The sequence below is a fragment of the Ambystoma mexicanum genome, chromosome 6p (assembly GCF_040938575.1).
Source record: "Ambystoma mexicanum isolate Mex_15411 chromosome 6p, UKY_AmexF1_1, whole genome shotgun sequence".
NCBI lineage: Eukaryota > Metazoa > Chordata > Amphibia > Caudata > Ambystomatidae > Ambystoma > Ambystoma mexicanum.
In genome coordinates, this window is record NC_090935.1 from 1144707075 (window position 1) to 1144730240 (window position 23166).

General features: G+C 47.8%; 1 protein-coding gene across 7 annotated transcripts in view; it reads right to left on the reverse strand.

The window, feature by feature from the left end:
* KANK1 (KN motif and ankyrin repeat domains 1) overlaps nt 1–23166 on the reverse strand; it is a 1603545-nt gene that overhangs the window by 46512 nt on the left and 1533867 nt on the right. For all 7 annotated transcript variants that reach the window (XM_069625753.1, XM_069625752.1, XM_069625751.1 and 4 more), the window contains one exon: nt 5729–5929. In XM_069625753.1, the coding sequence (XP_069481854.1) occupies nt 5729–5929 (201 nt within the window). The remainder of the gene's footprint in view (nt 1–5728; nt 5930–23166) is intronic.

Here is a 23166-nt window from a genome sequence, read left to right on the forward strand (position 1 = left end):
CAGCCCACTTGCCTCATGTAGTGACTCCTGTAGGTCCTTCAGCCTTCTTTCCTCAGAGGTGAAATCCTCTGAAATAGGCAGTGTGGTCCTCTGCAAACCAAATATTTGCTGGTCAGAACCTTCCCCCTCTTCATAAATTGTAGATAGTGCAGGGTACTCTGACCTCTGAAATGGTGTAAAACCCATCTCTAAGGCAGAAGGAGCCAAACTCGTCATTATTGGGCGAGAAAATGTTGATGTCGTCGACGCCGATGTGACAGGCTTCGAAGGCACCGAGAACGGCATCGAAAAAACTGTAAGGGGTCTCGAAGAACTCGAGAGGATCGGGATCCTACTCGAGGACATCGACGACGGTCTTGGCATCGTGCCGGAGGCCCTTGGAATCACCGTTGGCTGTGGAGTGGCCTTAGTCTTCTCTTTCATCGGCGTCGATGTCGGTGTCGACGATGGCGTCGAGTCGATCGACCGATGCATCGAGGAACCCTTCGACAACGGCGTTGATGGCGCCGATCCGTGCGTCGAAGGAATCCTAGATGTCGGCGTCGAAGATGGTGCCTTCTTACCCGATGGCTCGTGGCGCTCTCGGGTGGTATGTTTCGCCAGGTGTTGCGACTCGCGGCGTTTTGATTTTTTGGGGTTTTCACCCGGGGTATCACCACCCTCAGCTGTCTTCGAGGGGGTCGAGGCCGCGTTCTCGAAGACGCTTAACATTTTCTTTCTGAATTCCTCCCACTCAGCTTGAGAGCTGTGTTTAGTGGGACAGGGGACCCTTTCTGGGGACACAGAAGACGACGAGGAAGGGGATCTTCGACGTCTCTTTTTTGAGTGTCTTGATATCGACGAATGGTGGGAGCTACTTCGAGATCTAGAATGGGAATGTTTTCGACGGCGAGGAGACGAATGCCTCGACTCAGCCGAAGAAACCTTCAAGGAGGTTTTGACCGACTTACCTCTCTCGAGCTTCCCCTTGCGCTCCTTCAAGGCTTTCGCCGTCATGGACATGCAGTCCTCACACTCCGAACAATGGTGCTCGGTTCCCAAGCACTACAAGCAGATTCTGTGTGGATCCGTTATCGACATTTTTTTACCGCAGTCTAGACATTTCTTGAAGCCGGATCGTGGCGTCGTCGGTTCCGATGAAGATGCCATCGAGAACGAGAAGGTATATTCGAGTAGATATAGTAGTTATCCTGACTGAACTGATCAACAATGTTCCGAGCCCCCACAAAGCGCGGAAAAACGGAACTGAGCAATGGACGCAGCGCGTGGCTATTTATGGGCATGATGACGTCGGCGCTGATACGGTGGCCGTCGAGGGACATCGACTCGGCGGACGTCGACTCGCAGCGCCCTCTACAGAAAACATTTCCGAGGCCAGCAAGCTGGAAACGTATTATCAAATATAAGGAATACGTCGGAGGACACAATCCCTTTGAATAATATTTATACACAATGTGGAGTAAAGATGAAGCAGCTCTCCAAACACAAACTTGCCTGGAGAATACATGACAATGGTCACTTCCCCCAAATGTAATGGCCATGTGTTCAGAGATGGGCACATGAAACAACTTCCCACCCATGGTATGGCTTTCCCTCCGGCTGTTATTTTCCTTTATTCTATTTTATTTGTGCTACAGCCATTCCTTGTTTTCCTTTTAGGCACAGGGTTACTCCCGGCCGTAGCGGGTGACTGGCCGCCTCCGACTAGCACTGCACATTAATTTTAATAATTTATTTTATTATTTTAATTCTTATTGGCACTAATATTTACTTTCCTTGTATGGCCCCCTCTTGTGGGCAGAGGGTGTCGGGCCTCACAGCAACCCGAGGCCCGGGTCAAGCATTGCTGTGCCTTTTCTTTCCTAATTGCATGCACAGGCTAGTAGAGTCTGCTACCCTCCACCCTCCATTCCTGCTGCGAGCGGATTGGCTAAGGTCATTTGTATGTGTTTATCCAGGGACATTACCTGCCGACAGCGCAGCGGCAGGGTGCAGCAGAAAAGGGCCCGTCGTGCCAACGGCCAGGCCAGTCTGTGCCCGTCCGAGCCAAAAACGGGCAGGACATGGCACTTTATGGCAGACAGACAAGACCGACCTTTCTGGAATTACCACTTTCTGGAACCAGATTTCCCTCGGGATGGGGATCGCCGCCTGTACTCCATCCCTCCCCAATTTTACAAGGGATGGCCAGCCACACTGCGATGCTACTTAATACTAGATCCATGTCAGCTCATGCTGCAGCCATAAAAGATCTTGTGGATAACCGGGCGCCAGATTTTCTTTGCTTGACTGAGACCTGGCTAAATGAGTCATCAGCTCCACTGGTTCAGGCTCTGCCCTGTGACTATAAAATTACGCATCTCGACTGACCCTCACCTCATTCAGGGGGTGGGGTGGCAATGATTTTTAAATCTAAAATAGCGGTCCGTCAGATTCCACTTATCCATACTATCGCTATGGAAGCACTTTTGCTGCAATGCACAATCTCTGCGTCTTGTACGTGCCATTTTTGGATGATCTACTGACTGCGAGGTGTCGCATGCCAGCTTTCTTGATCCTTTTTTGGATCTATTGGCAGAGCTTCAGATAAAGTTTGCTCACCTAGTTGTTTTTGGTGATTTTAATCTCAAAGTTAACAGGCCTCAGGTGCCTATTTTAAATAAATGTTTTGAACGCCTCCTTGACTTGGGCTTCCATCAATTTGTGACAGAACCTACCCATGAGTTGGGGAACACGCTTGACCTTGTGTTGGCCGACAAATCAGAACTATCAATTTCCCCCGCAGAACCTGTTCTGTGGTATGACCATACCATGTGACCTTTTCAATGAAAATCCCATGCCGCCCTCCTAAGGGTTTTCCCCTAGAGTTCTGCGCCTCAGCTGGCGCTCGGCTGATCTTAAGGAACTGGTTACCTTAGTGAGTGCAAAGTGAAGCCTATTTCATGAGGTAGATCTTTCTCTTTTGTCTCACTCCAAGAGGCAGCAGACACAGTGGCCCTCCTTTAGGTGGACCGAATTGCGGAGGCTAGCATCTGAGCCATGGCCCTCGGATCAGCTTAAGAAAGCCTGCCTTGAACTCAGGCAGATTGAGTGGAAGTGGTGCTGTACGTACAGCCCCACCAAAGAGCATACTATGGGCAATGTGCCACTGGCTATATGCTGCCGTTCTGCCAGCCAAGAAGGCCTTTCTCGAACAGAAAATCGACAAAGGCCTTAGTAAGCCCAGGGAGCTAGTCTCAGTGGTTAGATCATTGTCCTCCAATGACAACCTCGCTACTTCTGTTATCTCATCACAGGAGCTCTGTGACTCTCTGTCCCAGTTCTTTATCACTAAAATGTATACTATTCGGGCTAACATCTTCCTGGCCACTCAGGCTACTGCCCGAGTTAGTACTGCCCCTGCCGATGCCGTGGCAGTATGCCATCCCAAATGGTCATCGTTCCTGCTGTTCTCAGAGACGCTGATCAGTGCATCGATAAATCAACTAAAAGTCGGCCGCCCCTTCAGATCCGGTGCCTCGATCTGTGCTGGAAGATATAACTACTGGTCTTCTGGGCGAGAATACCCAGGCCATCAACGCTGACGGCCAGTCAGGTTACATCCCAAGGGAACTGAAATGAGCTACCATCATGCCACTTTTTAAGAAGCCCTCTCTGGACCCTTCACTTCGCTCTAATTTCCATCCTATCTCACTGTTGACTTTTTTTCAGTAAGCTCTTAGAGGCTCTAATCTCTCCACTTCTCTCATCCTTTTTGGAGACCTCAGGATTCTTCGAACACTTCCAGTCAGGACTCTGGCCGGGCCAGGGCACAGAGTGTGTCCTGGTGTCGGTCCAGGACATGTCCAGGCTGGTCGACAGGGGTGGGGTGGGCACCCTGCTTCTGCTTGATCTATCAGCGGCATTTGATACTGTTGACCACCCTACCCTGTTGGCCCGACTTGGCCAGGCCGGCATTGCCACCCAAGTGTTGGCGTGGTTCACCTCGTACTGGGCTGAGAGTGGCCAAGAACTTTCACTTCCTCCCTTTACCTCACTCCTTCGTTCTCTTTTCTGCTGAGTCTCTCAGGGCTCCGCCTTGTCTCCTACACTTTTTAACATCTATATTCAGCCACGTGTGTCTCATCGCTCCTTTGTCATCAGATGCTACTCTTTATGCCGACGACACTCAGATCCTGATCCGGTTAGATCTTGAGCAGGCTGAGATGGCGTCATGCCTCTTCCAGTGTCTTGCTGCCATGGGAGATTGGATGAACCACAACTGGCCGAAAATTAACTGAGACAAGACGGAGGTTCTGCTGGTTGGTTCTTCCCCCCACCCCCCGATCCCTCACTTTTGGTGTCTTCCTCCTGGCCGTCCTCACTCGGGCCTCTCCCCATTCCAGTCATGACTGTAAAGAATCTTGCGGTTATGGTTTCCTCCAATCGCTCTATGGATCATCAGGTTTTGGCCGTGTGCAAGGCGGGGCATTTCCACTGGAAGATCTTGCGGAAAGTGCTCCCCCTTATATCTCCCGAACTCAGGCCACCAGTTGTAGCTGCTCCTGTTCTTAGCTGCTTAGACTATTGCAACACGTTCTATCTTGCCCAGATCAAAGGCAACTTCAGCACCTTCAAAATCTTGCTGCCCGAGTTGCTACTGGATCCCTGTATGGAGTTCATATTACTGCACTCTTGTGTGCATTACATTGGCTACCCGTAGCCCAACGTATTACATTCAAATCGCTTTGTTTGGTTCACGTGCCCTCCAGAGTCACGGGGCTGAATACCTCTGTGACAAATTCATTCACTACCTCCCTAATCGGGAGCTCCGTTCCAGGTCTGCCGGCTTGCTCTGTGTGCCCACCTTCCGTCGCACTAGAGTGGGCGGCCTGGCCTTCATTGTGGTGGCTGCGCACCACCCCCACTTAGAAATCTTACCAACCATTTTCAATTTAGGCAATCCTTGAAGACCCTTCTTTTTTAGGCCATAGTGTTTCGCTTGCCCTGCGATATTCCAGCGCCAAGATACCTTCAGGTGACCGTTTGCTTTATAAGCTTTGTTAACACAAAATAACAATGATCAGCTACTTAACACAGTTCCCAAATAAGTGGTAGACATCCACCCACAAAGCACATGAAGTTTGGGAGAGTTGAGATTCTTCTCGAATCTGAACCGAATAGACTGCTAAGCATTCAGTTTTATTTTATGCCCCTTTTAAAACAGGATATTAGTTGCATCTCAGAAAGGTTACGGTAAAGGCGTCCTGTGTGATGGCATGATACCCTAGTCTAACATAACATTCTGTTTCTCCATTGTTGAGAATCCACTTTTTACATTGATTTCAATAAAAGCAAAGAGGAGGTACTATTTTTTTTAAAAAAGCATTTGCTTCTAGTGAAAACTACAATTTTTTCATGAAGTAGGATGGCCAGCTTGACTGTGTAACAAGAGTAACTTCCCACGCATGCACAAACTACATGAACACAACTTTTGTTGTACAGCAATCGAAATAAAGAAATGGGGGTGGCAAGTATTTAGCTACTCTATTGTGGGTTAGTAAATAGTCAGGTGTAATGGGAGAGTTAAAGTGCAACCTGAAAGTTTAAGGAAGATGGAAGAACACTTGGAACTGGGGCATGGAGCTGGCTTGTTTTTGACCGCCTTGGGGTATTTGTTGTCATGACTCTGAACCAGTAAAATACATTTTGAAAGTTGCGTTGTGTTAACGCGTTATTGTGCACTCACATTATCCGACAGGGCAGCATTGCATCCTTGCTGAGCCAGCAGCAGCTTCACAATCTCCACGTGTCCATGCTCACTGGCACACATTAGTGCGGTAGAGCCCTCGTCATCCTGGATATTCACATCTGCGCGACATGCCAGCAGGGCTTTGACCATATCAATGCGTCCGTGGCTTACAGCGAGCATGAGCGCAGTCTGTCCAGCCTGCCAGGGTAAAAAAGACAAGTCATACATGTTTAATATAAATCATCAAGTACGTGTTTTAATAATGGTGCGGTTAAAATAAAATGCGATAACAGATTACTTACCTGGAATCATTGCATGTTCCGTTTAGATAGATAAATTGATTATCTCTGAAAAGAAAACCCCTGAACACAGATAGATGCCAACACTCTAACCTGGACCAGCATTCAATTCTGCACGGCCCATCCATTCCAGCCACAACCCATTACTATTTGCATTTTTCAAAAGGTTCGTGGGGAGGTGCATTTTAAAGTTACCCTAAATCAGTGGTGCATGATGAATTCTTTAGACAGCTTGAACATAAAAACCCATCGTACAACGCACTGAGCAAGCTAAGCAATCAAGCCTCTGTCCAGCAAGCTCTGCCTGTGACTTGGTGGATGTGGCAAGTGGAGTGAAGGGGTTCATCCTCCCAAGATGCACCTCCTACTTCCCAAGTTAATATTAAAGTAACATGACATTTTCAAGCACTAGTTTCCATGGCAATTGGATAACAAGTATTGACAGTGCCAACAGTTTGGGCTTTTGTCTGTGTAGGTATGGTAAAGGCACTTGCCAGGCACTTCCGTAGTGGTATTAACTGGCTATTGATGGTAGCACAGTGTTGCAAATACCTGGGCATCTAATAGCAGTGCCCGGTAAATGCCTAATACTTAAAAACAAGCATTCGCAAAGCAGGCAGTTTGGCTTGTGGATGTATAGTGCTTATAAATCGAGTAGCTAAAGAAAGGTCTGGTCAAGACATGTTTATTACCCCAGTAGCCTGTTTACAACTCCAATTATGCCATTAACTCTCAGAAGACTGCTTTGAAAAAATACTGGCACATTAGTGCTATTTTTGATGTTAAGGCTCGAGGAAAGCTGCCATGAGGAAGTGATTTGGGCAGGCACTGGCTGGGAATAGCTATAGGTATTAGCATGGCCATGGGCAGTAAATGGGTGGGCAAATAACCAAACAACAACTACAAGTTTTGTGTCCCTCATATGCATTTTTTTTTACTATCTGTACTCTAATGCAATCGATTTGGCTTGTAGGTGGCTTTTTGCGCCACCTAATAGCTCAACTAAAAATCCATAGGAATTGCATTCAGTTTAGAGAAGAATCCAAGAAATTCCAATGCATCAGAGGCCTGCTCTATCATCATCAGCAGGAGCCGATTATGCATGGACCCATAAGAAAAGTGTGCATCCAATAGTAGCATTTGGTGTACTGTGGACACATTGCTGTGCCGCAGAGCAAAAGGATGTTGTAGTGTACCACTACATCCCACTGAGAAATTCCGATCATAAATAGCATGCCATTAAAATGAGCAGAGTTCACTCCAGGATTATCTGATGTTCGCACCACAATTTAAGCACCAGAATTCCTTTTTTGCGACAGCCAGAAAGGAAATGGAAAAAGCGAATGGAAGCCCGGCGCAGCCAGCCAGTGTCCAAACTCGGACCCCTTGTAAGACACTCACCCGCTTTCTTCTCTGCCCCTGCCCCTGTAAGGGGGTCTTATTACAAAGGGGGCTAGTAAGGTGCGATGTCTGGGAGAACGGGGAAAGAACTACAAGCGCAAGGGCACTACAGTGAATAAAATAATGTTACTTTCCTACAGATATAGTTCCCGAGCAGGACCACCTTTTATACAGTCACATTCTTAATTGAACAGTCCATAATGGCGAAGTGGGAATATCTTGTAAAACGTACTACATTTAAAGTTGTTTAAGCACACATACATACATACATACATACATACATACATACATACATACATATCTACTTCACTATGTGCAGAGCACACGTTTTTTCAAAGACTACTAGGGTGCTTTCACCTGTACCGGATGGAGACAGGGGAGACCAGGTGCTAGTCAGACACCACAGGGACTGCTACACCTCTAGCGCATGCCTTTGTGAATGAAGGATGCAGTCTAAGATGTGTCAGCCACTCTGAGAAGGAAGAAATCTGGCTGCACAAAGGCATGTACACAGTCAGGGTCTCTTTTTTTGCACACACACAAGTGAAGGAAGGTTTTTGTGAAACTGCCCCACAATTTCTAAACATAATGTGATGCATAAAAAGCACAGACAGCGGTTGAGCTTATATTTACTGATGTTGCCTAATGTCTGAAGAATATCCTATCCATGACCGAGCTCATTTTAATCACTTTCCGAATACTTCTAACTCTTGACAAATTACATTTAATAATCCCTGCCAGAGCTTCACAGGCTGTCACAGATGGTCCTAATAATTCAGGCTCCAAGAAAATTCGAGGATTTTATTGAAATAAATATTAAAATCAACATAAGGTGTACCAACTGCTCTTTTCATCAATGGGTAGATCAGTCAGCAAAAAGATAGGGAGATGCTTCAGTGGAATGCTGAAAAGGGGGCTCGTCTAAAATGAACCAATCCAACCCTAACCCAGGTGTCCCAACTCTCCCGAGGCCAGCATACACGGATTGTTTCTCAAGCTCTGACTTTTCAATGATGGAGGTTCTAAAGTCAAATGCCTTATCTGTCAAAGCTCCCTCACCGACTTCCTAGGCTGGCCCTATACTATCAATGATGGGGTTGTGCCTTGAAGACACTTAATCCCCCCCCACTCCACCCTTTTCCTTTCACACCCTGTTCCACTCTCTGTGGCACTCATCGCTCTAACCTTCTCTTACTCCACCCACCGTCTCTACTCACACTCCCAATGCTTTCTCTCTCGCTCTCTACTGCTGACCTCCACCTTCTGGCCTTACTCACCATTACACTCCTCTCCACACAACTATTCCACCTCTCTCCACCCCGTTCCCCTGGTGTCTTTAACCCAACTCCTAGTTCAGTACCAGGAAAATGACTCCCTTCTCCTGGTATTGCTTGGCACAGTTCTGCCTCACCGTTTTCAGCCTGCGGTAGCCTTTGCCACCCTGGTTTGTTCTTAGTAAAGTCCTAAATCTTATTAGGGTCTCAGGCCCTTCTCTGGTGCTCAGTGGTTCTCGCTTTCCCACTGTGACGAGAAAGATTTCCTCTAAATGCTCATGCATCTGCTTTCAGGTCCCAGACACTCCTCTAGTGGTCAGTGGTTTCCTCTTTCCCACTTTGATGAAGAAGATTTCTTCTTATGCACTTGACATCTGCTTTCGGGTCCCCAACCCATCTCGTGTTCGTGGTAGGGTCTTCGACCCTCCCCTGGTGTTCAGTGGTCTTATCTCTGCCACTGACGCTTCTTGGGTTCGGATTAGGGTCCCGACCTTGCTTGCATTCGTGCTAGGGTGCCCGACCCTTCCCAGTGGGTTTCAGTCTGCCACTGACCCAAGTAAGAGGATGTTGGAGGCATGACCGACACAGACTAGGCTTAATAGTTGTTTCACTCCCACTGGACTGAGGGAAAGCTGTTGGAGTGTCTCTCCTGCCTGCTCCTGCATCCCCTCTGGGTCTTCTGTACCTCCCCTTATTGTTTTGGTGGCTTCGGTATGTCACTGGGGCTTCCTGGGACCGGGGTCGGCTCAGTCAGCTCTTCAGACTTCTCTCATTCTCAGGACCTCTCTGCACAGCCCAGTTCGTTTCCCTCTCTTGGCTGTGTGCTTGGGTCTGCACCGACAGACCCAACCGAGAACTCCCACAACTGCTCGCCAGCCTTCTCTGTGTCTTCCTCTCGCTGGTGGCCAGCAGGATTTGAATCTCCTGCATTGGAGATCTGCTACACCCACTTCCTCCGATGGCTGCATTTGGCTCAGCGGCCGGCCTTTATCTCTGCCAACGACTTGATTCTCATGCATCCTCTGAGCCACCTCGTATCAGTGTTAGCACAGTCAACGTTCTTTATAACTGCTGAATTCTTACTTTTCCTAGTACTCTTGGCTTTCTCTCCTATGTTACATTAACAAATAGGTTTGCTTTCAAGGTAGTGGTTCTGAACATTAGGCAGGGCTAGGGAATGTCGGGGAGTGGCATTACTTCAATGGGCTACACCTCAGATGATGGTCGTTATCCCCAGAGGGGGAGTCCCTCCCCATGAGGTACTCCTGCATTAAACCACCCCCAAGGGAGCTACTGGGTAGCGGCTGCACAGCCCTAGCTTCATGGAAAAGGGCTTCCCTTGGGGAGAAGTGACGACACCTTGTGAATAGTCACAACCCTCACGTCTGTCTAGCACTCACACACCACTCTCACTATTCTTACTCTATCCCAACAAACACACTCCCACTACCATGCTCCTTTCTCCCACTCTTCCCTCACCTTCACAAACACTCATTCACTTTTTTCCCACTCACAAACTTACCTCTCTCCCTCACAAATATCTAACCTTGCACACTTGCTGAGATATCCGCTCCCATGTCTGCTGCGGCCTCCTTCCTCTGCCTGGTCTCATGGTCTGCTACCACCTCCTCTAACCTCACCCGAACAAAACGTTCCTATCCTTCCATCCTCCTTTTATACTGTGGTCCTGCTGGTTCTGTCTCCCTCTACCCTTTCCACTGACTGCAGGGGTCACTCGAGCGGATGCAACAATCAGTGGCAATATTTTCTCCAGGAGCTGGATTACACAGGTGAGGCTTTAAAAAACCCTCTAAGCCACACTACCTTTTACAGCACTGACTTGGAAACACTCAGTTTCAGCAGTCAGAGGATCAGGGTTCTCGTTCTCCCTGTGGCTTTCATCAAATGTTGGGGAGTTGTTTTGCCAATTAGGTTTGGGAAGGAGTCATGTCTCTTTCTTGCCCCTCTGCAATCACTCCTCACTCCCTATTTTCTGCTCGCCCCTATCTATGGGTCTGTCTGTGGTTGTCAGGTCGAGTGTTGGATGTCTCCATTCTGTCTAGCAGGGATATTGCAAATCCATTTCCTGCCTGTTCTTGATTCTGTATTCCTAGCTCCAGTCAGGGTTTTCTCAGTTGCTCTCAGGTGCACTGTGAAAAATGTTGAGCCCTTAGGCCCTTATACTCAAGGTAACATGTACTATGGATGGGGCCGAGAATAACTTCTCAAACTACGCAAAAAGACTGACTCATGAAGTTGGCAAATAATGTTCTGTTAACAATTATCTAAAACAGGGAGTACAACGGACGACGCAAAGCATGATCTCAACTTTCACAAAAAATCACCTCTTTATAGCAAAAATACGTCATTCATGACGTCATACTACATGGCAAATTAAGAAAACCTACATAGGATCGTGGTTTGCTCAAGGGGAACATCTAAGTATACTTCAATAGGGGCTGGGACTGTGAATGGGTGTCTATAGTCAGGTGGGCCACTCATGCCCTCCCTTCGTGCAAGTCATCTTCAACAATATTTAGAAACGCAACACCCCATTGGCTCTTAAACTATAAGGCTCTTCGTTATACGGCCCTCTATAATTGGTCGGCACGCTTGTACCCTTCTGGAACATTCGAGAGTCTAGCAGCATGTAAGCTGCTACTCCAGGTGCTGGTGGGTGGACTCGACCTTATCTTCCCACCCAATTAGCCTGCCATCTTTCAACACTCATGCCGACTGCCATTCACATTGTCTTTGAACTTGGCCTTGCAGTAGCACCTTGTCTCTGGAACTATATGGGAGTGTGAGCACTTGCTATCTCCAGTCCGGTGCACCAGGCTCGTCATCTATTTTCATCCTCAACTCACGCGATCAAAGACCTTGAATTTATAGCATTTATTTGTCTTTAATGAAGAAACTTGGCATCCATGGTGTTCCTGCTTTGTAACTTTAATAAGGGATGCCTTGGCTTCTCACGTGTACTGTTCTTCGCATGCTGCTAACAAATTCTTGGCTGCTTCCAGTCTATGACATCAAGCCAGACAGCCTTTCTGATTCTGCTTTGAATGTAAGCGTATTCTTTGCTGGGACACACGTAGCTTCAAATCCATCTTCCTTCATGGAGACTCGCTTACTAAAATAGATTATCAAATGTCCGGAAGTCTATATACATATATGTAGGCGGCACCGCCTGCAGTCTATATACTACGTACAGCCAGCCTTATGAATACTTTGACTACTTGCGTTAAAGCGTCTGTACAGTCATTGAACGGCTTGCATTTTCTTCAGTGTTCTTCACACTTGTGCAATCTTCGTTCTGCACATGAAAGTATTCTTGATTCTTTACTTCACCATCAGATTCTACATCACCTATACATTCTCTTCTCTGGTCATCCTTCTCAGCGCGTCACTCTCATTCTTCATGACGTCACCAGCTTCTCCTTTTCACATCTTCACACTTCTTCAGGCGCTTTTCTCAGGAGATCATCAGCCTTTCGGGGGTACTTCTCATAAGGTCTTCTCAACGGATACTGTGTCTCAAAGAGTCTTCGCGGTATAGGTATCATTACCGGCGTCGCATTTTCCGGTTTCCAACATACAAGCAGAATAGGGGTGGGACTTCCTATAGAGGCATTCAGCTGCTCCTCTACAAAGTGTTGGGAGGCATTAAATGGGCAGCACCAGTATCCACATGCATGGCACATGGGCGAGTCCCAGAGGCTGGGGTTCACGTAGCTCTTCCCCAGCCCACAAATGACAGATTCATGGCTGCCATACATTGGTGGCACTATTAGATGAGCAATGACACTCTTTAAAGACTGTCTTTATGACATAGTTCCTCAACAAGTGGACGTTTTTGGGCAAAGTGGTACCCTTAACATCTTCAGAATCCAGAGCTACTTTTGGTCAACAGCATGAAGAGTTTTCTTGAATGAAAATTGGACTTGGTATGTGAAGTGCTTTGCTGGTAACCCTCTGGGGTGAAGTAGTGCCCAAAGTAATCAAGTAGTCAGTAGCCAGAACATGCAAAAGGAAAATGCGTCCAATGCAGGAGGTCAGGGTTCTAGCTACTTGTGTACATGCATGCAACATTTTATAATGTCCCTTGAGGTCGGAGAGCTGTCTAAAAAGTAATTTGCATACAGAACCTAAGAACGAAGATGGGAGGAATACATTGTGACTGTCATTATTTTAAAATTTAAAAGAGCACCAATTTGCCCTCTAATTGAAGTGGTTTTTTTTTAACAGTAAGAACGGGTGTACCAATCTGGGACCATACACACAGACACAATCATTTCTCACAGTGGCTTACCCTGTGACTAAAAGCCAAGCAACTGTCTGGTCTTGGCCTCGTTGGAGAGGGACGGCAGAAAACTCGAGACACTGAAACTTGGGTATAGTGGATATACGTATGACCGGTGTGATGAACAATTCCAATTTAAAAAAAAGACAGACCCAAAGATGAACAAATGTGTAGAACCACCATGATGCTTTGGTTTTGTGTTCCTTTAAATTGTTCTGTCTTTTTCAAAAGCCTCTTCTTCCTTGACCTGCAGAATGTCTCCAATTTAATTTGTGTCTTATACAATTATGTCGTGCATGATCCTTCTACCCTGTAGAAAACCTCTACACTTTCCAGTTTCTGTGCATACGATTTCAACCTGTGAACAGTCTTGCTATGGTTGCCGTCCATTCCGTAAAAGGGGCTTCATGAGGAAATTGGCCTAGTGGTTTCCACAGCACATCATATACAATACAAGTTGCAGCTATTGGGCGTCAAATCTTACAGCAGTTTAGCAATCACTGCCACCACTGCAGTGAATTACACTACAGAAGGCCGCAAACTAGAATTGCAAAGTAAGCCCATCTATTAATTTAGTTATTTTCCATGACTCCTTGATCCCCCTTTCTATTTCACTTGCCCACTCAACAAAGGCTGGCTTTTAACTGGCCAAGGGAACTGTGCCCGAAAACAGTAGTATTAGAAAATGATGGTAATAGCGGTCATAGTGCCCTTTTCCCAGTAGCTTCTGCCTCTTGTAAGAGCACAAAGGTATGTTCTTTCTTAGTGTGAAGGGCCATACGTTCCTGGCCATGGTGGGCTATCATTCTGGTGAGGGGAGAGCATGCTGCTTGATGTGGCCTCAACCTACCAGCCCTGGCTCAAAGGAGGCTTAGTTATGACCTAATCCACCCACACAGACTTGTGCTTGAAGAAACTGCGTGTACGCAACCCATACCAGTTCTCAGTTGAAGGGACTACAGCAATCAGCCATGTACCCTCAGGACACACTGACTGCACTCCTCCCCAGAAATGCAGACTTAAGACACTTGGCCTAATACTGTCACCACACCCCACCCTCTCTTGGAAATTTAGAAAAAGTGCAAGTGACCCAAAACCTCATACAATGCCCCTCTTAAAAAAAAAGTATAGGGTGAGGGAGGGGGATCAATATGTTGATTTTTGGGTGAGGTTTTTTTTTTTTGATAAGGGATGTGCAGGTTGTTAGGTTAAGGGTTCATTTTTGTGGATTGAGTTTCATCTCATGTTTTAGTGGGGAGGTCTGTTTTTTTGGGGAAGGAATGGGTGTCTATTTGTTGGTATAGGCAGAAGGCTCTTTTCCGATTTAGAAGGATGGTCAGGTTTTTGATGTCACTGTGGTGGTGGTGGTCTTTGTGAGTGGCACTATATGACATGTGAAAATGGGCTACCAATCGGTTCCCACAGCCTTCATTCCTTATGCCAGGTATTGCCAGGCACCACCTGTCCCGGCTTTGTGATTGATCGAGTATGGAAGAGGGAGAGAGCGCGACAGCAAATGAGCAAGCAAGAGAGGGAGCGAGCAAGAGATCGAGCAAGTGCGAGCGAGGGAGCTAGCGAGAGAGCAAGAGAGCGAGCGATGGAGCAAGCAGGAGAGCAAAGGCGCGAGCAAGCAAGAGAGCAAGCAAGAGAGCAAGCAAGAGCATGAGGGAAAGCAAGAGAGGGAAAGCAAGAGAGGGAAAGCAAGAGGGCATGAGAAAATGAGTAAGCAAGAGAGTGTGAGCAAGAGAGAGTGCGAGCAGGAGAGGGAGAGGGGAGAGAGAGAGGGATGGGAGGAGAGAGAGGGGGAGAGCGAGTGAGGAAGCGCAAGCATGTGCAAGAGAGCCTGCAAGGGAGAGTGTGAATGAGAGTGAGCGAGAAAGTGACCAAGAGTGAGCGAGAAAGTGAGGGAGAGCATGAGGGAGGGAGAGAGCAAGGTGAGGGGAGAGCAAGGGGAGGAGAGATCAAAGGGAGGGAAAGAGAGCGGGGGGCAGAGAGAGCGCGAAGGGGGGGAGAGAGCGAAGGGGGGGAGAGAGCGAAGGGGGAGAGAGAGCGAAGGGGGAGAGAGAGCGAAGGGGGAGAGAGAGCGAAGGGGGAGAGAGAGCGAAGGGGGAGAGAGAGCGAAGGGGGAGAGAGAGCGAAGGGGGAGAGAGAGCGAAGGGGGAGAGAGAGCGAAGGGGGAGAGAGAGCGAAGGGGGAGAGAGAGCGAAGGGGGAGAGAGAGCGAAGGGGGAGAGAGAGCGAAGGGGGAGAGAGAGCGAAGGGGGAGAGAGCGCGAAGGAGAGGGAGGGAGCAAAGGAGATAGAGGGAGGGCGAGAGGGGGGAGAAAGAGTGAGCAAAAGTGAGCAAGAGTAAGAGTGAGTGAGAGCAAGAGAGTACACAAGAGACAGAGCAAGAGGGAGAAAGCGAGAGCGAGGGAGACAGTGAGGGTGGGTGTGCAAATAAGTGTGAACGACAGTCAGTGAGCATGAGCAAGAGAGCATGAGCATGACCAAGAGAGAGCATGAGCGAGAAAACCTGAGGGAGAGCGAGTGAGGGAGAGCGAGTGAGGGAGAGCGAGCGAGGGAGCGTAATATGCGGGAGTTAGCATGAGAGAGGGAGGGAAGAGCGAGTGAGCATGAGCAAGAGAGTGAGCATGAGTGAGATCGACTATGAGGAAGAGAGGGAGCAAGGGAGCCAACAAGCAAAAGACTGAGCTAGAGACTGAGCAAGAGACTGAGCGTGAGTATGAGAGTGCGAGAGTGAGCATGAGTGAGAGGGAAGAGTGAGCGAGCATGAGTGAGAGAGAGCATGGTGAGCGAGAGAGTGAGAGGGAGATCAAAGGAGAGAGAGGTGGAGAGTGAGCGAGAGTAGGAGTGAGTGCGCAAGAGACAGAGCAAGAGTGAGGGAGAGAGTGAGAGCAAGAGTGAGGGAGAGAGTGAGAGCAAGGGAGAGAGTGAGCAAGCATGCAAATGCGTGTGAGCAACCGTGAGAGTGAGCAAGAGAGTGAGCAAGAGCGAGCATGAGCAAGAGTGAGCATGTGAGAGTGAGGCAGCATGTGGGAGAGAGAACAAGCATGAGAGAGTGAGAGGAACAGTGAGCGAGAGAAAACGAGTGAGTGTGAGAGAGTAATCAAGCGCAAGAGTGAGCCTTAATATTAGAGAGATAGCATGTAACAGCGAGCATGACAGAGCATGTGGGAGCGAGTGTGTGAGCCAGAAAAAGAGAGCGAGAGTGAGCAAAAGTGAGCTACTGTGCATGAGAGAGTAAATGAGAGTGAGTGAGCGAGTGGAAGAGTGAGCTAAAGAGAGGCAGTGCAAGAGTGAGCAAGAGAGCAAGAAAGTGGGAGTGAGAATGAGAGAGAGAGAAAGAGAGAGAGAGAAAGAGAGAGAGAGAGAGAGAGAGAGAGAGAGAGAGAGAGAGAGAGAGCGCCAGAGTGGAGTGCGAGAGCAAGACTGAGGGATAGAATGAGAGGGCGTATGAGAGTGAGCATAAGAGAGTGTGCATGTGAGAGAGTGTCCGTGTGTGAGAGATTGTGCGCATTAGAGGGCGCGCATGTGTCAGTGTGTGTGGGAGAGTGCACATGTCAGAGTGCACACGTGTGAGAGTGCACCCATGTGAGAGTGCACGTATCAGAGAGAGTGCACATATCAGAGAGTGCGCACGTTTGAGAGAGTTCACATATGTGAGAGTGTGCATGTGTGTCTGTCCACCCATCCCTCGGCAAGCTGGTACATTATAGAGTTTGGAGCCTTTGGAATCATTAGTACATTGGAAATAATTGCATTATGTTGAGTTCACTGGCACATATAAGCAATTCTGATTCTATTTTATTAACAGATTAAGGACACACTATGTAGATATAGTATAGTAATTTTGAATGTATTGTGTCCTCCCACGTATTCCTCATCTTGTGATAATTAGTTTCGCCAGCTTCGCTGCATCGGAAAAAAATGTTCAGCAGAGGGCGATGTGCTCGAGGTCGTGGCATCTAATGTCCCTTGACGGGCTCTGTACCGTGTCGACGTCACCAATGGTATAAATGGCTCGAGCCGCGCCTGTTGGCTTCAGTTCTGTTTTTCCGATTGCTTCGCTCTCGTGAACGGCGCGCTTCGAGATTTTCTGTCAAGAAAATGTCTTCTTCATCGAACGCTTCGACTCCCAAGACTGGGTTTAAGAAGTGTAATGACTGTGGATCGAAGATGTCCATCACCGATCCTCACTGTATCTGTTTGTGGTGTCTGGGCTCAGACCATCGAACCGGCAACTGTGGCACCTGTCAGTCTATGACGGAGAAGGCCCTTCGTGAGAGGAAAAGCGGTGGGGCGGGAGGCGTCGAAGGGCTCTTCAAAAGCCTTATCTAAAAAACAAAAAAATCGTCCGACTCTAAAGAATCGGAACGCCATAAAAAGCACTCGAAGAGATCCCGATCTCGTAGCAGGTCGAGACGATCATCTTTGTCTTCCTCTAAAAAGCTCAAAAGGAGACATAGATCTCCGTCGTCATCGTCTGATTTGTCGACAGAATTGGTTCGATCTCCGACTAGATCGGATTCCCCTTCAAAGTGGGAGAGCTTTAGGAAAAGAATGTTGGAGGTCTTTGAGAATGTGGCCATGACCCCCTCAAATAAACCTCAGAAAAGCCAGACCCCGGTTGCTCCTTTGGATGATGCAGAGAAGTTGGGAACTACAAAGGTTAAGCCTAGTAGTACTCATAGATCTTGAGTAGACAAGTCGTCGAGAGATCATCGAGGATCGAGTGCCTCTCCGATCCCTCATAAGAAACAAACATTTTCGAAGTCGGGTGCAACTTCATCGACGCCATCGGCACCGACTGCTCCGATGACGAAGCCTAGTTTATCTTCGACGCCTTTGTCGAAGGCTTCGTCGAGTGTGTCGAAGGTTCCTTCGACTCCCTCGAAGAAAATACTGATTCCTTCGACAAATGATGAGGAAGAAGAGAGAAGGTTTACACCTTAACCAAGATCGGACTTCTTTAAGTCCGTGTCTTCAATTTTTGAGGAATCTGGTTCAGATGAGGAGGTCACTCCTTTTGGAGTAAAATATGGAACCAGACAAGTTCCAGAGGAACTGATAAATCCGGACACAAAAATGAGAGATCTATCTGAAACTCTGCATTCTGCTAGTGGTGTGGACACATCACCCGAATTGGAGTTTACTGCACCTGATCCTGCAGAAAATGCAGACTCAGGGTATAGGAATTTGATGAATAGGGTGATTGAGTATTTGGGTTGGGGAAGAGCCTCCCCTACGTTTGAACAAGACGATATGACGGATATTATAGTCCGAGGACCCCGGAAAGATCCAGTTCTCCCCTTTCATAGGGTATTACAAAGAACAGTTGAGAAAAACTGGGAAAAACCTCTTAGCATTGCTGCAGTAGACAGCATTCTCCCAAAGAATTACAGAACTTCCACTTCTGACCCAGAATACCTGAGTAGACACCCTACTCCAGAAAGCTTGGTTATTCAGGCAGCTACTACATCCAGGCAGACAGCATACCCAATCATACCTCTAGACAGAGAGGATAAAAAGGTTGATCCCTGGGCTCGTAAAGTTTTTACGTCGGGTAGCATGGCCTTGAAATCTACCAATGCCACCTGTACCCTGGCCATGTTCACACATACCCCTGTGGGAATGCATTTTGGCGGCGGCTGAGCATATTCCGGAAGGTGAGGAAAGGGAAGGCTTCCTGAATATAGTCAATGACGGTAAGGAGGCAATGAGGGAATGCCTCCAGTCTGGACTGGATACTGCGGATAGTATTAGCAGGTCCATGGCATCAAGCACAGTGCGTGGTTGAGAAAGTCGGGGTTTGCACCAGATGTACAGACCAGACTTCTCAACATGCCCTTTGATGGCTCGAGGCTGTTTGGTAGTAAGGCTGATGAGAGCCTCGAAAAACTACAGACCTCTAAAGCGGCAGCAAAGCCCCTTAGTGCCTCCATGCGATAGCCTCAGAAACCCTATTCGGGATCATCTTCCTGGAGGCGTCGTCCTTTTCAATACTACTCCTCTGTTGGAAGAGGACAGGCTTTTCAAAGGGGCAGAAGAAATGTCACTCGTGGTGGACGAGCAAAGACTACAAAGCCATCTTCAGGAACGGCATCTATGCGCTCAGCCGCTCCTGCAGCCGCCTCCAAATCTCTCTGAGGTCTTATCATACAAAACACCTGTGGGAGGCAGAATCTCTCAGCATCTGAAAGAATGGCGGGGCATTACTTCAGATGCATGGGCACTGGAGACAGTAGCTCAAGGTTACTGCCTACCCTTCATAAAAAGACCTCAAGATCATCCACCAGGAGCCAGCTCTACCAAAATTCCACATCCGTTCCTTTGGCAGGAAATTATAACCCTGCTAGAGAAAGGTGCAATAGAACAGGCACCTGTAGTGGAGAGGAACAAAGGCTGGTAACTCCCCCTATTTTCTCATCCCCAAAAAGGACGGAGGATTGAGACCCATCTTGGACTTGAGAAAATTAAACAAATTCCTCAGGAAGGACAAGTTCAAGATGGTAACCCTTTCTCAGATGCTTCAGGCTCTCCAACTCCAAGACTAGTTGGTATCATTGGACCTTCAGGTTGCTTATTTTCATGGGCCAATCCATCCCAAGCACAGAAAATACCTGAGGTTTGCAGTTGGTGGTTCTCACTATCAGTTTCGAGTTCTGCCATTCGGGCTGACCTCCGACCGAGGGTTTTCACCAAACTGATGGTGGTAGTGGCAGCGAGTCTCAGGAGAGGGGGGAATTCACGTATACCCCTACCTGGACGACTGGCTAATCAGAGCACGTTCTCCAGAACAAGCTCAGGAACACCCGTCAATCATCTGCCACTTCCTCCACAACCTGGGCTTCTCCCTCAATTTCAAGAAGTCCCACATGGTACCATCCCAACAACTCCAATTTATCGGAGCAGTCTTGGACACTAACTCAGGGAAAGCTTTGCCGCCTGAGATGAGAGCTCTCCACATCCAGCAGATGGTAACAAAATTCCAAAAAGCCCAGCATCTACCGGCCTTCGATTTCCCGAGGTTGCTCGGCCTCATGGCATCCTGCATTTTTCTGGTGCCAGAGACCAGATTGAGAATGTGATCCCTCCAATGGGCCCTCAGAACTTAGTGGTCCCAATTCTCGGGGAATATATCAGATTTTCTGCAAGTCCCAAGTGCAGTTGCTCAGGATCTATCATGGTGGGCTTGCAACGGCAACATCCTCAAGGCAGTATCTTTTTGGAAACCATGGCCGGAGATAACAGTAGTGACGGACGCCTCACTCACGGGGTGGGGAGCACATACCAACGATCTGACAATCAGCGGACGTTGGTCTCCATCGGAGTCCAGACTAAACATCAACCTTTTGGAGCAGAGGGCAATCAGACTAGCTCTGAAGGCCTTCCTGCCCTCCGTACAGAGAAAGAATGTCCTGATAATGACAGACAACACAGTGGCCATGTACTACCTCAACAAAAGAGGAGGCGTAGGATCTCTACCTGTGTGCAGAGAGGCTATGCAGCTCTGGTTCTGGGCAATATAAGAAGGAATCTCTCTATCGGCAGTTCACTTAGCCGGAGAGAAGAACACAGCGGCAGACGCTCTGAGCAGGCAGAGCACAGTCTCCCACAAGTGGGAGTTAGCTCAGGAAGTCCTTCTAGAGATCTTCGCCCTTTGGGGAACCCCTTAAGTGGATCTGTTCGCAACCTCGGTAAACCGGAATTGCGATCAGTATTGCTCAAGGGAATTTCATCTGAGAGGAGCTCTAGGAGACGCATTCGTAGTCGATTGGGATTTTCCCCTGCTGTACGCGTTTCCTCCAGTCCCCGTGATTCAAGTAATCAGGAGGTTGAAAAAGTTCAGGAAAACCATGATACTAATTGCCCCGGATTGGGCCAGGAGGACGTGGTACCTGGACCTTCTGGACATGTCCATCTGCCCTCCAATATGTCTTCCACAAAGAGAGTATCTTCTCTCGCACAAGGAAGGTCGTGTTCTCCATCCAGAGGTCAACACACACAACCTTCATGCATGGTTTCTGAGAGATTGAGATACAAGGATTGGGATCTTCCGGATGACGTAATGGAGATTTTGCCTTCGGCCAGGAGGCCAGCAACAAAATCTTTGTACCGGTGTCGTTGGAATAAATTCAGTAACTGGTGCAAGGATAGAGATGTGGACCCTTTTCAATGTGGCACACCAATGGTGCTTTCTTTCCTGTTACATCTAGCCAATCTGGGGCTCCAGATCGGAACAATCAAAGGATACCTTGCTGCGCTGTCCATTTTTAAGCGCTCCTCGGAAGAGGTCTCTTACTTTAAAATACTATTAATAATACAGTTCTTAAAAGGACTTACAAATGTATATCCACCAATACCATTTCATGTTCCAACCTGGAATTTGAATTTAGTTCTTAAATTCCTAACATGTTTACCATTTGAGCCTCTGCACTCATGTCCATTGAGGCTTTTAACGCTAAAAACTTTCCTTCTTGTGGCATTAACTTCAACCCGCAGGGTTAGTAAACTACAGGCTCTCATGTAAACCTCCATTCACCACTTTTTATAAAGAAAGTGATTCTGAAAGTAAAACCATCTTTCTTACTGAAAGTAGTTTCCAACTTTCATTTGTCGCAGAAAATTGTTTTACCAACATTCTATCCTCCTCCTCATTTGGGAAAAGAAGAGGAGAGGTTACATAGGCTGGACCCCAAGAGGGCTCTCAGTTTTTACATTGCAAGAATGTCAAAATTACGTCAAGACGACCAACTTCTTTTGGGATACACAGGTCGTAAATTGGGGTTAGTGGTGACAAAACAAACCATATCTCGCTGGATTATTCTGGCTATATTGGAATGCTACAGATTAGCAGGAAAAGACCCAGCGGATGGGTTACGTGCTCACTCCACAAGGGGAATGACTACTTCTGCGGCTTTGAAGAGGGGAGTCCCTGCAAAAGATATTTGCTTAGCTGCAACATGGGCATCAATGCATACCTTCATCAAACATTACTGCTTAGATGCCTCATCCTCAAACGAGGGACTTTTTGCCAGAGTAGTACTTCACTCTGCATGAAAACAAAAACTAGCACTCCCACCTCCAAATTGGTCACTGCTATGGGAATCTATCACAAGATGAGGAATACGTGGGAGGACACAATCCATTCGAAGAACAAGTTACTTACCAACTGTAACGTTCTTTCGACTGGATGTTCCTCCCACGTATTCCTCATCGACCCTCCCAGCCTACCCCGCAGTATAGTTTACATTCTCTTACAATTTCCTCTCACGATGGGCCTATCAGTCACAGCATACGCAAAGATGTTCCACGAGTATTTCCTCAAAAAAACAGAACTGAAGCCAACGGGCACGGCTCGAGCCATTTATACCATCGGTGACGTCGACACGGTACGGAGCCCGTCGAGGGACGTTTGACGCCATGACCTCGAGCACAGCGCCCTCTGCCGAATTTCTTTTTCCAGAGCAACACAGCTGGCAAAACTAATTATCACAAGATGAGGAACACATGGGAGGAACATCCAGTCGAAAGTACGTTACAGTTGGTAAGTAACTTGTTCATCTCCTGCACAATATATCAAACTAGTGTGCAATGTGCGGCTTTTGTGACCCCTTCTTTCTAACTCCTTGGCTGCCTGAACCATGGTGTGGAGGAGGAAAAATGTGTCGGCAGCAGCCAGAAAGATATTTTTAAGAAGAGCCAAAGTGCAAGTTTGTGGATTCACCTGTTCCTAGGCTCTGCACCCTGTAGCGCGCCTATCACCCCCTTCTTCAGTGGCTCACTCTGTGCACTTAACCGTCTACAGGATTCATTACCTTTTCCCCCAAATTGGTTTGCACTGCCGGCTTTTGAGCCCTTAGTTGATGCCTCAAACCGTTGCAACACACCAACTGTCCGTCCCACCTCTTGAAAGCTGACCCGCACAGGTTGTACCTTCAAGTGCCTGGGTCCACTGCACCCTTTGCAATGAATTATCAGCTCATGCAGAGAATTATAGACGCCACAGGTACGCATAAATATTGGGGGTGGTAGGCCGGACGAGTTTCCATATCACAGAAGAAGCAGAAGAGGTCTAGGGTGGGTAGACTAGTGTTTTCACTGGCTTTCAAACACGGATCATGGCTGAGGTCTATTCTTTCCAGACAATCGCTGGA